The sequence below is a fragment of the Cygnus olor genome, chromosome 20 (assembly GCF_009769625.2).
Source record: "Cygnus olor isolate bCygOlo1 chromosome 20, bCygOlo1.pri.v2, whole genome shotgun sequence".
Classification (NCBI taxonomy): domain Eukaryota; kingdom Metazoa; phylum Chordata; class Aves; order Anseriformes; family Anatidae; genus Cygnus; species Cygnus olor.
Window position 1 is genome coordinate 6,589,353 of NC_049188.1, and position 14,767 is coordinate 6,604,119.

General features: G+C 62.1%; 1 protein-coding gene across 4 annotated transcripts in view; it reads right to left on the bottom strand.

The window, feature by feature from the left end:
- SMG6 (SMG6 nonsense mediated mRNA decay factor) overlaps positions 1-14,767 on the bottom strand; it is a 109,218-nt gene that overhangs the window by 15,694 nt on the left and 78,757 nt on the right. For 3 of the 4 annotated variants that reach the window (XM_040533013.1, XM_040533012.1, XM_040533014.1), the window contains exon 14: positions 2,170-2,346. In XM_040533013.1, the coding sequence (XP_040388947.1) occupies positions 2,170-2,346 (177 nt within the window). Of the gene's footprint in view, positions 1-2,169; positions 2,347-6,089; positions 14,153-14,767 lie in introns of those variants that run through there. The other variant, XM_040533016.1, reaches the window with a different exon arrangement.

The following is a 14,767-nucleotide window of genomic DNA, read 5'->3' on the forward strand; positions in this document are numbered from 1 at the left end:
CCTGTGTGGGCACTTTGAGACCTCGGTGCGCCTTCGCCCTGCCCTGGGCACGCTGCTGTCCCCACCAGGAGGTCTCCAGAGCTTCCCAGTTTGCCTGCGCTGCTTGAACTGGGGACCCCAGAATGGGCCGTGCTGGGGATCAGCCACGACCCAGCTCCCTCCCAGCCTTGCTGTTCCCCCAAAAAGGTCCCTGCCTGCACCTCCCTGCCTGTTCCCCAACGCAGGGCCCACCAGCACACACGTGCTGCCCATGAGCCCATCTCTGCTGCTCGCCGGGCAGCCCCCTCGGGCCCCCAAGCCCCCTTTTTTCCCCGTGCAGCTCCCGTGAGCCTTCCCAAACCCTGCAGTACCAATTTTCCCTGCCCTGCACAAAAACAATGGGGCTGGGAGGAGCTCCCAGGGCAGCTCTGAGCCCAGAGGGTCTGCAGGGGAAGGATCCTGCCCCAAATGATCCCTCGAAATGCCGAGAGCACTGCTGCCCAGCACGGGCTGCCACGGCACAGGGCAGCAGGACCTGCAGCGCCCCAGGGATGGGGCAGGAGTGCAGAGTCTTCATTTAAACAATCCCAGCACTGCCCGGTTGCATTCTCAATCATTTCACCCGGAGCCACGCAGCCACCTGGCCGCAGAACCAAGCGCTCCTCTCTGCTTGTGACTTCTGAGCCATGGGAAGGAGGAAGGCAGAGCCCCCGGGCTCACTTCCCTCTCCGGGACAGCCTGGACCACAGAGGATGGGGGATGCTGCGAGAGGGACGGAGCCGTGCTGGGGCCTCGGGAACAGATCCGCTGTGGTGTTTGGGGTCAGGCTCTGCTTGCCCAGGCTCAGGGCTGGCCACGTTGGCAAGCTGGGAGCTGCCTTGCACCGCAGCCCCGAGGAGGAAGCTCCGGGGTTACGCAAGGAGCACACACGGAGCTTCCCACAGCCGGGCGAGAGGCAGCCCCCCTCCACCCCGTGGTTACACAGCAGGAATCGGAGGGCCCGAGCCTAAAATGAGAGCGTTCCAGAGAGCAGCACCGCCCTGTCGTGACATGGGGTGACACGTGAAGATCCCAACGTATCACACGGTTAGTGGTGTCAGCCTGAAACCCTCCCCACGACCTCCAGAAGAGGACAGGGGTCTGGGTCTCCCACCTTGCAGAGATGTCTCTTGCCACCCAGGGTGCTGCTTTGACCCCTAGGCAAAAAAATAAAAAATAAATAAAAAAAAAAATCCATCCTGTGCCCAGCCGGAGCCATCCACAGGGAGGCAGGGAGATGAGGAGGGTGCTGAGCACACTCCTGCTGGGGGCTCCCCTGGCTGCCAGTCCCGGGGGGGACGCACGGCACGGACCATGGGGATTCGGGGTTGGACCCAATGACCTGGGGCTTGGACCCGATGATCTCTCGAGGTCCCTTCCAACCCCTACAACTCTGTGTTTCTGTGACCACCCAGCGCCGGCAGGGGCGATTCCCCCCCCCGGCGCCGTGCGGAGGGCGGGGGCGCGGGGAGCCGGGTGGCTCTGCCCCCTCTCCGCTGTTTCCCCGGCCTTTCAAAGTGCGAGATGAAACAGAAAAGCAAAGAGTCAACCTGCAGAGCGGCTGGCAGAGCCCTTAAACACACACACGGAGCCTGGAGCGAAGCGAGGCCTACAGGAACAAGCAAGGGCAGAAAAACAAGAGGCGAATTCCTTAATCACATCAGGATGTGAGAGGCAGGGGAGGGACGGGGCGCCAATGTCAGCTCTTCCTGTACGTGTGCTGGAGGCTGGAGCTCAGGCCTCTGCCACAGCCAGCTCCACGGCTATAAACTCGATCCTGAGGCTGAACCCTGACACCCCCTCGCCCACCCCCCCCCCCCCCAGTCCCCGTGCTGCACGGTATTAAACCTCCCCCTGTGTCCGTCCGTCGTCCCCCCCCCCCCGAATTAAAAAGCAGCATCTGGAACTCATAGCGCCGTGCGAGATAGAGGCACGTGGGTTGGGCTGGCAGGAAAGGGCACGAGCAAAGCACACTCAGGAGACCGGGGCCGTGCACTATTTGCTCCCCCCCCCCCCCCCCCCCCAGCTCCCCCCATAAAACGCACACGCAGCCCCGGCAGCTATAAATAGCGGGAGCTGCAGGGCAGGCAGAGGCTGGGCCCCACAGGGGTGATTCTTCCTTCACCGAGGCGCGCTCTTCCCGCACGGTACCTGATCTTCCAGTTGTTTTCCCTCTTGGCTTCCCATTTCCTTTCCCATGGCGTCTGGGACGGGTGCCACTGACACATATTTTCCACCCTTGAATGCCAGCAAAGGCTCTTCTTGTCCACAAAGGGCTTCCAGGAAATACTTCAGAACTGTGACCCTCTTGCAGTCGGCTGCAATAACCTACGGGGTGAGGGCGAGGGGGTTGGGGAGAGGGAAAGGAAAACAAAGTCAGTGCGAAGGGGAGGCGGGCGGGAGGGAGACGTTTGGGGCTGTAGGGCCCAGCGGCACGCAGGCGGCACCGCGGGGACGTGCGGGGTTCCCCTCTGGCTTTCAAACGGGGATGGAAGGGATTTACCCAGGCCTCCAGCTCAGCGTCCCCAGGGAAAACGAGGCCGGTGAGCTCGAGGTCAGCACGCCCTGCGCCCGTCGGATGCTGCCCTGCCCTCTGCATGCAACCTGGAGCCGTGTGTGCGGCTGCCGGGGGGGCACCGGCCCCTGCCCGGCCCCATTGGGACGGGGAAAGTCCTGGTGCAGCATGAGGGCTGAGCGATGTGGCTGGTCCGGGCTGTTTGGTGTCAGCTCTGTCGCCAGAATCCCCGCCCCCCCCCGAAAGCAAAGGGGCTGGGAGGGATGCAGGTGCGAGTGCAGGCGGGTGGGGGCACGTCACCTAGGCCAGACCCCCATCCCCAGCTCCAGCCCGACCCCGTCCCACGGGGCCGGTCCCGTGGACCAACTGGGGAGCCCTTGTCAGGGAGGCTGGGATGGATCTGGCCAGAAGGAAACTCAATAGCCCAGGTAATTATCCCTTTATGAGGCTCTCAAATGGAGTTTCCAGAGCGCAGGAGCCCGGTGCCTCTGTGGCCCCTGTCCTGCAGGGCCTCTGCCTGCGCCCCCCGCGGGATCCCGATGGCCGCGGGGCTCCGCACCTGCAGCTTTCCCCTCTGGCGCTTCCCTCGGAGCGGTGTTAGCGATGGGGAGAAGCAGCAACGACACAGAGAAAGCCAGCAAACGGGGAGCTAAAAGCACTACCCGCTCCGGAGACCGAGTCCACGTTCGTGCCCGAGTTCCTCCTGCCCCCCAAACCGCTCCGGTTCCGCTCTGCCCACCCGCGGCAGAGCTCTGAGACCTCACCCCAAAAGGTCCCCGCTGCCTCCTGGGCTGGGAGGGCCAGGACACGGCACGAGGGTGCTCTGCCCCACGCACACACTGGGTGCTGGCAGCACCGGGCATGGACGGGGGACATGGATGGGGACACGGACGGGGACATGGATGGGGCCGGGTGGCAGCGAGCAGGGGGCTGGCAGCGGCACACGGCGCGGCCCCGCTGCACCAGGCTGCCGTGAGAGGAAACTTCTGCTCTTCCACAATGCTGCCAGTTTCCTCTCTGTGGGCTAATTTTAACCGCCGTGTCGCTGCAGTGCGTGTCAAAAACCTGACCCTGCTCTGACCTGCAACCTCCCACCCCGGCTACCGCCCGCGCGAGGCACCCTTACGTGAGGGCAGCCGGAGCCGGCGCCGCTTGAGGGTGCCCCCCTCGGGCCCCGAGCACCCCCAAACCTGGCTGATTTGTTGGGGGGGAAGGAGAAGCCCCTTCCTCCCCTTGGGGGGCAGGTGCTGCTGCCGAGAGGTGTAGACGCAGGGTGATTGCAATGCAGGCATATCTCAGAGAGCGAGGGACCCGGAACCGCTGACTCTGCTCCTCAAAAGGGTGCCCTGTAGGATGGAGAGGGGCAAAGAGCAAAGGACGAGGTAATGCGGGCTCAGCAGCCCTGGGAATGGGGCTGGACGTCCCTTCTGGATGGGCCCTTTGATGCCTGGGACGTCCAGCCTGGAGCAAGCCCGGCAAGCGGCCCAGAAGGAACGTTCCCATCCTCCTGGCTCTCCTTTAGGAACGATTCTGCGAAGGGGAAAAGTCAGAAGGAAAGAGAACGAGAGCGGAGTGGGAATGGCTGTCATGGGAAACATCCCCCTGCGAGAACTGCCGGCCGCAGCGACCCGGGGGAAGTGGTGGAAACCTCCCGGCCTGGTTCACCCGCAGCTCGACGGGCTAACGCTGCCGGGTCCGCGCACAGCACCCGGCCTGACTCACCCGAGGCAGCTCAGCCCTGGGATTTTCCAGCCCCGGTACGTGCAGTTCCCTTGTGCCCGGGCTGCTGCACGAGCCCTGGAAGCGGGGCAGCCCTCTGGCACCGCGGGCACCGCCGCAGGGACCTGCACGTGGCAGCAGCGGGGCCGTGAGCAGTCTGTGCCCGACAGCAGCAGCAGCAGGGAAGGGGGTGCAGGAGAGGCTGGCTAGGTGGGGAGGAGATGGGCACCCCGTCCTGACACCATCCCCGAGGGATTTCTCTTGAAATAAAAGCAATCGCGTCTAGTTTAGGGCCCAGGAGGTTTTCCCGTAGCACCTACGCCTGCAGGGCCAGGTGCTGACACCGCTGCCCCGCAGCCATCTCTGCACAGCACAGGCTGAAATCTCGACTGTCAGAGCCTCCTGGACGGGGGGGAGTCATCAAGAGGATTGCAGAAAAGCCCCCGTCACCCACGGCTGGGTCCGGGGACGAGGGCAGGTGGGTTCGTTTCTTCCTCCCCTGCAAAAGAAAGGACCGGGAAACTCCCGACTGCCTGCCAAGCCGGCGCAGCCCCGGCGCTTAAATTCAGCTCATCTGCTGCGGAGAAAAGAGCCCAACCGAAGGCCCATGACATAATGCCACAGTAACTTGTCTCATGAACACATTTTTCCAGCCCACATGAATGAAAAACAGGGAACGAGCTCCGCACATCCCCGTCACGTGCAGCCCGGGGCCTGCGCCCTGCCTGCCGAGGCCGTGCCAGAGGCGCTCCCGGAGCCAGGCTGCCCGCGGCGCGGGGCTGCCCGGCCTCGAGGTGCTGGGAAACAAATGACCTGTGACTGGCACCCGGGTCTCAAGAGTGGCAGATTGGAGCCTCGCGTGACACGCAGCAAGCCACAAGTCAGAAACTTCCCGTTTCGGGGTGGAAACGCGAGTGCCCGCAGCAGCGGCGGCGTGCCCGGGGCCGTGGGGATGGCTGCAGAGGTACCAGCCTGGAGAGGAGAGCAGCAGGGCTGCTGGGGCTCCGGGAGCCGTGCCTGTCCTCCCAAAAGGCGAGGTCGAGTATGAAATCAAATCGTGCCGATGCGTTGGGTGATGCAGCCGCGGACACCCCGGCGTGGCGGGGGAACGGAGCCGCCCCACGCGCCCTTCCCCCTACGAGCGTGCAGCGAGACAGCAGGAACCGAAAGCCTGGCTTCGAGTCGTCGCCGGGTATTAAAATAGGGCTGACACGCACGCAGCCGCTCGCAAAGGAAAACTGAAACTGAGAATTGCTGAAGTGGTCTGGTGCCCTCGTATGTGACCCGGGCTCAGTTCCCCTGCGGTGCGAGCGACCCAGGCAGCAATCGCGGAGCCCCCGGCTGCCGCGGTGCCTCGCGGGGATGCGTGGGACCTCGCGGGGTGGCTCGGGCTGCAGCAGCCCCGCTTGCGAGCCTTGATCTCATCGGGCCGGGCCCAGAGACGAGAGGTTTCTAATCTGCCCCTAGATCAGACCCGCTAACCACCAGCTCAGCGCCAGCCACCCGCAGAGGGCTGGTGGCTGCGAGGGCACGCCGAGGAGGAGGCTCGTTAGCGCTGCGACTGCCAAGTCCTAGGTCGTACATTAACATCCTGATCATTGCCTGGGACACAGCGGGACACACATTAACACACCCTAACTGCCTGCGAAGACCCACTGGGCTGCACATTAGCTGCACCAGCTGCCGTGTTTTCAGCACCGCTTTGCGGTTCCAGCGCTATCGGGACGCGCTCGCTGCTGCCTGCGGACCTTGGCGAGGCCGGGACCGGTGTCCCCAGGAGGGCACGGGGCCTCCCCCCAGCTTGGGGGCCGATCTCCTCTATTTTTTTCCCCTATAGGTAAACCATGCTGAAGGGAAAGCCTGCCCCAAGTGCTGCGTGATGGTGTTCAGCAAGATGAAGCCAGAGCTGGTGCTGACGCACGGGGTGGCGTGGAGGAGACGCAGCGCGTGTCCTGCTGGGATTCGAGGGGAGGGAAGGGACCCGGTCCCAGCACTGTGCCCAGGGGACAAAAGCACCTGGGGCCGGCAGGGTGACACTGCCACATACCAGCCCTGCTCTCACTCCAGGTCAGAGGCACGTCGGGGGCTGCCCTGTCACCCCCAGCGCCCGCAGCGGGCGGCCCCGCGGCTCAGCACCTCCCTGCAGCCAGGCGAATCGCTGTCACACCCATGGCCGCCTTCAATCAGCTTTTACAACTTGTTAATTTTACGCAGCGTCCTAAAGAGCAAATAACTGCGAGGCAGGAATGCAGGCTCCTTCGGCTGCTCCGAGGAGCCTGCGGCGGCCGAGCCAGCTGGCCCGGGGAGCCGCGCTCAGCCGGGGGACCCGCCACCTCCAGGAGGGACTGACTCGGTCCACGGAGGGCTGCCCCCGTCCCGCATGCTCTGAGGCATGAGGCACGCCAGCAGCTCTGCTCGGGGAAACTTTGGACTCAAACACACCGGAGGAAGCGGCGCTGGAGAAGGGTTTTTGCTCGGAGGCTGCGCTGCCACCCCCGGCTCGGCACTGCTGTGTGCGAGGGGGAGACACGAGCACGTCCCCACAGCTGGAGTCAGGAGGGGAAAGGGACATGAGGAGCTTGAGTCACAGCACAGAGAGATCCCATCCCGGGAATGGGACAGGGCCGGGAGTCAGAGCTAAGCTCAAGCAAGACCCAGCGTGGGGATAATGCTGCTTTTTTGCCACATTGCCTTAAACGCAGCTTGGTGGGAGTGAGGCAGCCGCTCTGTGCTTACACCAGGTGAGCCCCGAACAACCTAAACCACGCGGTGCCTGCACGAGTCAGGTGAAACACCTGCGGTGCCCCTGCTGAACCGCCCCGAGGCCGGGGCTAAATGCTTCCCAACACCCTGAGCCTCCTTCTCCCCCCTGAGCCTCCTCCCGTCCCCCGGGAGGCAGCTCGGAGGTGCAGAGGGCAGCAGAGCGAGCTGCAGGAGCTCAAAGGGAAGAGCTGGGTTTGCTGTCATCCCTCCTGGGTTCACAGCTCACCGTCCCATGCAAAAGCTGGGCTGGGTTTAACCCTGGCTTATCCCGGCCCTGCATCTCTGGGCTTGTTCCACTGCCAGGACGTGGCCGAGGAGTCCCTCGCCCTGCCCAGCCCCAGATTCAGGCCACCTGGGTAGGACCAAAGCATCTGCCACGGCTGGGCAGAAGCGCTCACAGCTGGTTCACAACCCTGGTTTCTGCAGCTGAGGGCTGACTTCAGCCACAGCTTCTCTCAGAGACACTTCTGACGTTGCCTAACCCCGCAAGCAGGCTCGGAGGATGCAGCTCCCATGTGCACACCTCGGTGCACGACCTGGGAGCACAACCACGGCGCTGCCATCCCGCCCCAGCACAGCAGTCTCGAGGCACTTTGGAAGGTGCCCCGGGGAGGATGGAGAAGCTCGGAGGTACCTTTCTGGCTGCTCCTTCCCATCACCGTTGCTGGAGAAGCACTTTTTGCAAAGCAGTGGCTCCTCAAAGAGAAAGCACAGACCACAGCCTGGCCACATCTCTCTCCCAGCAGCCCTGCCTTGCAGAGCACAGCTCCAGCCACTGCACTCTCCACTGGAGCGCGGTCTCAGGGGAGTCAAGGGAGCAGCTGTGCTCTCAGCCTGGTGAACGCTTCCATCATTCCAGCCCTGGAAAGCAGCATGGAAAAGGAGCCAAGTGCCCAACATGAGGGTTTGCTGGGCTAAGACCAGCCTTGCGTGTGCCAGGCCGAGATGCAGAGAAGAAACATGGATGATACGAAGGCGCAAAGCTGGGGAGAGGATAGACCTGGGCTGAGGCATCCAATTTTTGGTGCCAGAGATCAGTTATGGCCAGAGTAGCCCGCACAGATTGCTACCATGTCCTCAAACTGCAGCCACGTGCTGGTACTTGGCAGCTCTAGGAGATGAAGGAGATAAAGAAGACCCACCAGAGACATGCGGAAGCTGTGGGTGCATCTGGGGATTGGAGCCTGCTCTCGACAACCAGAGGAGGGGAGCCCTGCAGGGGTGTGCCAAGCCAGCAGCGCTCCCCAGAGCTGCCCATCTGCCAAGGGGCAAGCTCTCCCCCTGACTGGCACCTGGTGGTTGTGGGGCAGGAACACAGATTGAATTTGTACTCATCTAGGCCAGAAGAAAGATAAAACTCCAACCAAGACACCCGCACTGCCACAGGTCCCACTCTGCGCCCCTCAAACCCTTCGTGCGGTGGCACAGCCTGGCACTGCCCTACAGCACCTCTCCCAGCTCCTCTCCAATCTTCCCTCCTTGGTCCCGCCTTGCCACAAGGTTGGGGAAAGCTGTGCACCCCAAAACACACCTGAGGGTACTGCAAGACCTCGCCACCAGCAGTTCCTGCCGGAAAAGTCAGCACCAAAGCAGCTGCTCTGGCTGGAAAGCCATCGTCCAGCCCCGTGCTCCCGTGCCCGGGGTGACCGGAGCGCTGGCTGGGACGGCCGCCGGCACCGGTTGCTGCTCTGAAGTGTGAGGAGCTTCCCAGCTCCACAGAGGAAAGTTTCTGATGGCTTCCAAACCCAGCTTTTGGCTTTGCCTGACGTTTGGAAAGACTCGCCCTGATGTTTTATTCACCTGTTAACGCGCTGAGGAATCGTTTTGTCCGCTCCTCTCTCCAGCTCCTCTCCAGGGAGCAGCGGCGCTCGCGGCACGGGGGATGGCTCCAGGCTGCATCCGACAGCCTGCAGCTGGGTGGTGGGCACGCTGAGGGCTACCCCGCCGGCCCGTTCCCACTGGGTGGTGGCAAACTGAGAGAGGAGAACGACTTCAGCATGGGGGAAACGTCCCTGGGAAGACGATGTGGGTACAGGAGGTCTCGGGAGCGATGCAGGGTTTTGTCCGGTTGGCGAGCGTGGCTCCGGGCTGGGATCTCCTTGTGCTCCAGCAGCACAGCGAGGGCTGCGAGCTTCCCTGCATCGCAGGACGCTGCCTCTGGTAGAAGGCTGCAGGGATTTCCATGGCAGAAAGCGCTCCTGCAACCTGCAGCCAAGCTGCGCCTGCAGGCCACTGCTCAGCGCTGGGAAAACAACTTCCCCCAGCTGTGGATCACCTGGGGCATTTTTGCCCTCCTTGAGCACAGGACCACACATTTCAGCTGCTGGGCGGGAGAGCAAGGGACTGAAAAACCCCAGCTTTCAAGCAGGCCTGTGAAAGAGGCAGACAAGTCCAGGAGAAACTGCAAGTGACAGCCAGGGACTCCCTGTTACAGCCAGCACCCCCAGCCCCCAGCACATCCCCCGGCTTCCCAGGGGAAAAGGAGAAAAATTCAAGCAGAGCGATGCCAAGACAAGTCTGAGAGAGCCCACTCTGCTCCTCCCTTGCAGATCCTACAGAAAACACTAACCGGGGAAGCCAAGCCCCTGCAAATCTGCCCCCAAACCATGGTCTCAGACTAGGAAAGGAGGAAGGCAAGACCCATATCCTCGCTGGAGCCAACGTGGCACCAACATCGGCGCTCTCAGGGCAGGGGCTGCTCTCCCTGCTGCAAGAGCCTCCGATCTTTTCCTTTTCAGGGACTGGGGGAATTTATTTCCTCTGCCATTTCGGAGGATGCCTGCCTTGCCAGAGATTGTTTTGCAGAGTTAAGAAAGATAAGAAAGTGGTTAGCAGGCTCTTCGGTGGAGGAAGGGAGGATTGCTTAGTAAGGGAAAGGGGACTGCTCCGCTCCGCGCAGCCACGCGCTGCCCTTCCTCTGCAGGCTGCAGTCTGTCCCCTGGCCTCTGCCCCTGGTGCTTCCTGGGTACCTCTGCCCGTGGGGCCATGCTGGGACCAGAAGAGCTGCCCCTCACCAGAACCTGAATCCAGCTCTCCTGGCATTTGGGAAACGAGGCTGATGAACACTCAGACCAACATCGAGACTGCACACCTCAACGGTGCTCTCCGAGAGCCCTTCTCCAGGGTACGTGGAAAAACGCGTCGTGCACGGCTGAGCGAGGGGAGCTGCTGAAACCTCCCCGCTTCAGAAGGCACCTCCCGAGCCTGGAGGATGCCCTGACGTCCCCTGCCCAGCAGCTGGGCCGTCCCGGCACGGGGAGATGCAGCACAGCCCCCCCAGAGCCCGCAGCCGCCCTCGCTCCTCTCTGCGCGGACGGAGGCGTCGTGCACCGAGGCGGGACGGAGCAGGCGGTGCGCTCTCGCCGGTACCACGAGCTCTTTCGCAAGGACTTCCCCACGGAGATGACTGCCCCGTGATGTGACCCACAACTCAGTGATTCCTGTCCCACGGGACAGGACCCCCGTGGCTGGGGGGTAGCAGAAGAGGTGGGAAGTGGGGCGGTGGAAGGGTTACGACAGAGCTCAGGAGCAGGGGCTGTTGTGCAACGAGAACAAAAAAAAACACGCGAAGAGACAAACCCTTCCGTCGCCCACCTTCCCCATCTGTGCCTCCCACCTCTCGCCCCTCCAATGTGCCTATGGGCAGCGAGGAAAACATCCCATTAGCCCGTGTCCCCCAGGGCACGGAGGATTTCTCCCCAGGGCGGTGCGAAAGCCCCGCACGAACCTGCCGTCTGACCTCGGCGGCGTGAAGGAGAGGCGAGGTGAGAGCTGGAATATTCTGCCTCGTCCTGGCAGAGCTGGCCGGGAAGCCGTTTCTGTGAGTTTACACAGCTTATACGTCCTCCATGCAGTTCCTGGACGCCTTCCACTGCAGATGAGAGTTTTATGTCGAATTTTAAGTTTGACCACAAATATTTAAACTTCCTTGGACCACAAATGCTCTATCTTCTTTGTGGTTTAGTTGGCACCAAAGGAGTATTTACAGATCCCTATATGTCTGTCTGTCATTTAAATACCTCGTGGAGGTGCCAAAGGCTTCAGAAGTGGAGGGGCTCCTTGGGCAGACCCCACAATTTGCCCTCCCTGGCCCCTGGTGCTCGGCACAGGCACAGAGAGGTGTGGAGGCCGAGGGCACGGGCTGAGCCGTCTCCTGCTCGCACTCCGTTCCCTTTGCTTTTCAGAGAATGTCATCTGAGATCCCACTGCAACTTCCACTGCTCCTTGCCCCGGCTGATATTTGAACCGGGATGAAAGCCTTTGGAATTTTCTCCTCTTCTTTTAGGAAACTCGGGATTTCGGAGTCTGCGGGAGGCTGTTTTAACGAGAACCGCTAAAACCCCCTCGAGCTGCCCAGCTCCCACCTGGCTGCTGCTCGCTGCCTCTCCGCCGGGGTTTTCACTTCCTCAAACGCGAGCAATTCTCAGAGGGTCACGATCCGGACCTGCTGAACTGGGATCCCGCTCTAGGGAAACTGGTCAGAGTGGTTAAGTCTCCGCGGCTGGACGGTGCCGAATAGAGGAAAGGCTGTTCAGCCAAACACGACCAAAAAAGCACCACGGAGGTCCCTCCCAAGCACCCTGCACCAGGGGAACTCAGCGCTGCCTTTTTTGTGCTGGATGAGGGCGCAGAGGGCTGAAGATGCCCGAGCTCAGAGCCAGGCATGTGGCAGAGCTGGGGGGTGAAACAGCCCCAAATCCGCGTTAACGTACGCACGCCGACTGGACTCAGGCCCCGCGTTACTCCACCAGGTTGTGTGTGTTTCATTTCCTTCAGACTTTTCACGTCTAGGACGCAAATTGGATGCTTGCCTCGCTAATTCTAGGGCAACTTTTGAACGCCTAGCAGCGTGGTACGCGCTGCTCCTGCAAGGCTGCTTGTATCCCCCAGGGGACCCGAGCCGCCACAGCGCTCGGGGGGCTCTCCCCAGCCGTGACACACGTCCTGCCATCCTCCTCTGCGAGCCACAGGGCAATCGTGTGCCTGGGGCACGTTGGAGGAACCAGCTACCTGAGTCCGAGCAGCGGGACGGGGATGGGAAAGCTCCTCTCCACGAGCCAGGAGCCAGGCGGGACGCTGCCCACTCCAGGCTGCGCCGCTCGTGTCGCCGTCCCCAGGCACCGCTGGGGAGCTCGGGGCACCCCGGCTCCCCCTGAACAAGAAGCGGCTTTGCCAACTGCAAGAAAAGCAACTTTTTCTTGAAATAACGAGTAGGGGAAAGCCACGGGAAGGGGCAGCTCGCAGGGCCGGGGCAGGCCGGCGTGCTGCCGCCCGCAGGGAGGAGCTCCTCCGACTGTCGGCTGCTCGTCCGGGCTGCAGCCGAATTCCCTTGAAAAGAGAGGGTGGGGAGACGGGAGGCGACGCACTGACACCAGCACAATGCCACCGCAGCTCGGTCGGCTGCGACACCGCAGCCCCAGCGATGCTGGCAGTGCTGGCACTTCCACCCGCCACAAGAACCACACTGGCAGCGCGCTCCCAGCGGCCCCGGCAGGGCGTGGAGCAGCTCGCACCGCTGCCAGCAGCCACTTCAGGGAGGGACAGACGCCTCGGTGTTTTGCTTTACGGCGAAATGCTGCCACTTAGGGGATTCCCGGTGACGTTAGGAGGAGCCGGGTGACCGAGCACCCACGTCCTCTTTGCCGAGGGGCTGCTCCAAGAGAGCCCACCGGAGGTAACTCCACGCGCGGAGCCGAGCTCCGGCCCTCGTGGATCCTGCGCTAACTCTAAGGACGAGCAGCGAGCCCAGCGCCGCTTCTTATAGCGAACACTCGGCTCTTTTGGCACGTGATTCATGGCCGAGGCTCCCAGGCGCTCGCTTCCAGCCGGCTGCAAACACACCTAGGGAAGGGAGCGAGGGGTTGGGATCGCGGCTGCGGGAGGGGAACCGTTCGCTGCGTCTTTGTTTTCTCCAGAGCTCCTCCTCCCGGGACTGGGATGCTGAGCGCAGAGCAGGGCCCCTGCCCTGAAACGGAGGAGCTGAACCAGAACAATAGGGTGGGGACTCTGGATGGGCCCCGACGAGTGGGGTGGGCTGGAGCGGGGGCACCGATCCATTCTTTTGACTTCATTCACACTTACAGCTGCGCTAGAGACATTTCCTGAAAGCACAGTAGGAAGAGAGGGGTATTCGCTCACTCCACCCTCCATCTAACACTGTCCTCGCGATCCAGCCGTGCACGGAGAGCCAATTTTGGCCTTTGGCAGAGCTGCAGGCCAGACATTACAAGCACTGGTGTGAACAGAGCAGGTCCCCACCCGATGAGCAGCGCACAGACTTGGAGAGGAGACGAGGGGTGCTGCTTGGCCAGAAACAAATAACGCAGGGAAACGCCGAGCGCTCCAGCGTGTCCGAGGTAGCCCTAAAGCTCGCGAGGAGGTGTCGGCAGCGGGACCGGAGCGGTCGGCTTCCGGAGGAGGAGAGGTGCAGCAGAGGAACAAGGCAGAGCTCCTGCTGCGGGGGCAGCCCTGGGAGCAGCAGGACGCGTGCCACGAGGCTCCCCGCGCGGGACGGCAGCGAGCGAGCCCCGCGCTCCGTGATCCCACGTGTGGAGCCTGAAAAACAACTTTTTTTTTTTTCTTTTTTTTTTTTTTAGCTAAAAACCAAAAAGCAGCCGCCCTCCTCCTTCAGATCTGGAGTTACTCAGCCTGGCTCACAGCGGGGCTCTCCTGGCTCTGCCGCAGAGCCGGGATTGCGCGGGAGGCACCGCGCACCTGGAGCCGCGACACCTCCCCGCGTGCCCGCCACGTGAGCTTATGGCAGCCGAGGTAACTATTTGCAGCTCCACGCCTCAAACTCCAACCATTTTTGGTGAATCCCCGAAATAATGATAATAAAAAAAAATATTGGAGGCTATATATTTTTTTTTTAAATGGGAAAAGTATTTCTTTCATTCTCCCATAACACAAACCCAGCAAACACGAAAAACATGAACCCAAACCAAAGCTCAGACATCACATCTGGGGAGAGACGAAGCATGGAAAATTTTAATCCAAAGGTTAATGTTTGGGAAGCTCCGAGTGTGTGAAAAGAGGGGTTAGATGGGTGCTGCTCCGCGACTCGAACAGTTGTTGCCGCCAAGTGGCGGCTTTCAAACGGTGCCTGCCTGCCCCAGCCCGGGCTCTCGGGGTCACAAGCTAAAATAGAAAACAACTGAAATCATCGCAAGCAAACAAACAGCGAGTCACATCAGATGCTGGAAAAGCCAAGCGAGGAAGGAGCCAGCAGCACGGAAAGTGGCTGGGGCTCCGCGGCTGGGAACAGGCTCCCGACCTGCCCCGGTGGCTCACACCAAGCTGCGGGGCAGCGGCGTGCCTCTCCTCCCTCCTCCCTTCCCGAGCTCTCCCGCACCACGTCCCCAGCTTCAAGCTGACGAAATGCTTGGCTGTCACCAGCCCTGTGCCACCCTGGCCCCGTGTGTCACCTCTGTCTCCTCCGCTCGCCCTCCCGGGGCTGTCGCATCTCGGGGATTTTTCCCCCCAGCAGCCTGAACCCTCGCCTTGTCACCCACAACAACCAGCTCCTGTCCAAGCACGGGGTGCCCTGCTCTTCATCCACACCCTGCCACCACCGGTGGCTTCTCTGCCACCCCGGGGCATTGTCCCTGCCACCGTCCTGGTCACTTCTGCTGAGCCCCTCAAGCTGCTGGGCTCCCACAGCCCTGCTCTCGCCCGCAGATCTGCCCTCCGCCTCGTCGCCTCGTGCCCTTGTTTTCACCACTTCCTGCCTTCAAAATGCCTTTGTCTTCATCT